This window comes from Vicia villosa, unplaced genomic scaffold (assembly GCF_029867415.1).
Source record: "Vicia villosa cultivar HV-30 ecotype Madison, WI unplaced genomic scaffold, Vvil1.0 ctg.002224F_1_1, whole genome shotgun sequence".
In the NCBI taxonomy this organism is placed as follows: domain Eukaryota; kingdom Viridiplantae; phylum Streptophyta; class Magnoliopsida; order Fabales; family Fabaceae; genus Vicia; species Vicia villosa.
This window is the reverse complement of record NW_026705869.1, coordinates 223,984-226,487: the sequence shown is the minus strand read 5'-3', so window position 1 is coordinate 226,487 and position 2,504 is coordinate 223,984. Positions and strand designations below refer to the sequence as shown.

The 2,504-nt window shown below is 35.7% G+C and overlaps 1 protein-coding gene across 1 annotated transcript; it reads left to right on the top strand.

Moving 5' to 3' along the window:
* The first annotated feature begins 443 nt into the window (after window positions 1–443).
* LOC131638236 (berberine bridge enzyme-like 21) lies at window positions 444–2,204 on the top strand. Its single transcript, XM_058908787.1, has one exon. It carries the CDS (start codon window positions 451–453, stop codon window positions 2,074–2,076), a length of 1,626 nt encoding a protein of 541 aa, XP_058764770.1. The 5' UTR covers window positions 444–450; the 3' UTR covers window positions 2,077–2,204.
* Window positions 2,205–2,504: the final 300 nt, after the last annotated feature.

Sequence of the window (2,504 nt, the reverse complement as noted above, 5' to 3'; positions counted from 1 at the left end):
TCGATCCTCCGTCGATCCCCGCAACTACAATTAGGAGGTGACTGAAACCACTTGATAACAGAACTGACTTCCGAACCGGATTAAACCGGTAGTTATAAAAAAAAATATATGGTCAACAAATATTATATTATTTATTATAAGAAAAAACAACTATACCTACTGATAACAAAATTACTAACGAGTGTCCAGGGTTACTTTAAATATTCCAAATAAAGAAAATATTTGATAAAAAAGTTAACGATTTTAATTTGTGAAGCATTAACTACACACATTTTCAAAACAAATTTGTTATTTTAAGATTTTAAAGAGTACCACTCGTTAGCATTTATTATGAAATTTGACGTCAAAATCTTGTCCTATGTTTAGACTACTCGTTGAAATTTCAACATGTAACTTCTATAAATACCACACACATTCACCATAACCCAACTCACAGAACAAAACATTCCAATGGCAAAACCAATACTATTCTCTCTATCTTTTCTTCTTCTATCTGTTTTCTTCTATACAACGTTAGCAGCACGACAACCATCATCAGAATCTTTGTCCACGAATTTCCTTAACTGCCTCCAACAAAACACCACAGATCCATCCATTCCCAGCATAGTTTTCCCACAATCAAACCCTTCATTTTCCACTGTCCTTCAAAACTACATTCGTAACTCACGTTTCAACACATCCTCAACTGCCAAACCATTAATCATTGTTACTCCTAAACAACCTTCACATATTCAATCCACCGTTATCTGCGCCAAAAAAGCCAACATTCAAGTCAAAATCAGAAGCGGTGGACATGATTACGAGGGTGTTTCTTATATCTCAAGTCAATCACCCTTTATCATCATTGACATGTTCAATCTAAGAACAATTAACGTTGATGTCAAAAACGAAACTGCTTATGTTCAAACAGGTGCTACACTTGGTGAACTTTATTACGGAATTTATAACGCAAGTAAGGTTCATGGCTTTCCTGCTGGTGTGTGCCCAACCGTTGGTGTTGGTGGTCACGTCAGTGGTGCAGGGTATGGTGCAATGTTGAGGAAATATGGTTTAACTGTTGATAATGTCATTGATGCAGAAATTGTTGATGCTAAGGGTATGCTTTTGAATAGAAAATCAATGGGAGAAGATCTGTTTTGGGCTATAAGAGGTGGCGGTGGTGCTAGTTTCGGTGTTATTTTATCTTATACTGTTAAATTAGTAGCGGTTCCTGAAACTGTTACTGTTTTCCGTATCGAGAAAACTTTGGATCAAAATGCTACTGATATGGTTGTTCAATGGCAACAAGTTGCTCCAACTACTGATAATAGGACTTTCATGAGGCTTCTTTTGCAGCCTATAAGTTCTCCGACTGAGAAAGGAGCAACAACGATTAGAGCTTCTGTGGTTGCTTTGTTTCTTGGAGGTGCCGACGAAGTGGTGGGAATTCTAGGTAAAGAATTTCCAGCTCTAGGATTGAAAAAAGCAGATTGTCTTGAAATGAGTTGGATTAATTCTGTTGTGTGGTACAACGACGAGAAGAAATTCAAAAGCGGTGCAAAGCCGGAGATTCTTTTGGATAGGAATCTTAACGCGGCGAGTTCCGGGAAGAGAAAGTCTGACTATGTTCAGAAAGCTATTCCCAAAGAGGGATTGGAATTGATATGGAAAAAGATGATTGAGTTAGGAAAAGTTGGATTTGTTTTCAACCCTTATGGTGGAAAAATGGATGAGATTCCGGCCGACGCAACGCCTTTTCCTCACCGTGCTGGGAATTTGTTCAAACTTCAATATTCAATAACTTGGAAGGATCCAGCACCTAATGTTACATTGGAGAATTTGAATCAAGCTAAGAGTCTTTATAGTTTTATGGAACCTTATGTGTCAAAGAATCCTAGAAGTGCTTTTGTGAGTTATAGAGACCTTGATATTGGGATTAATAATTTTGGTAAGGATAGTTATGAAGAAGGTAAAGTTTATGGTACTATGTATTTTAATAAGAATTTTGATAGGTTGGTTAAGGTTAAGACTGCTGTTGATCCTGATAATTTTTTCAGGAATGAGCAGAGTATTCCTGTTCTATCAGCAAAAGTTTAGATTTTAGATTCAATTAGTTGTAAAGCCTATTGGGTTCTTACAAATTTTTGTATAATGATTTCTATGTACAAAACAAAGGCCAACAATGCCTATTTATATTATTACTAAATCAAGTCCATGAATCCCTCAATAACCATTAATAGGTTGGCTGGCTTAAAACATAGTAATATTAGAGTGAAATAAAAAGTTTGTAACAAAGAACTTAAAAATAAAAATAGACAAATTAAAGAAAATCAAGAGATCTCAAGCATTTCGGTTGTAATGTTCATTATAGGCGTACCATTATCTTCCCTGTTGCGTGACAAACTTTATTTTTGACATCTTTGAAACCTTGGAGAATTACGGCCGTGAATTACCATAATGGGTTGGCCGTACTTTTTAACATTTTGCACCAAATTTACTTCATTCTTCTTCAATTTCTTTAGAAC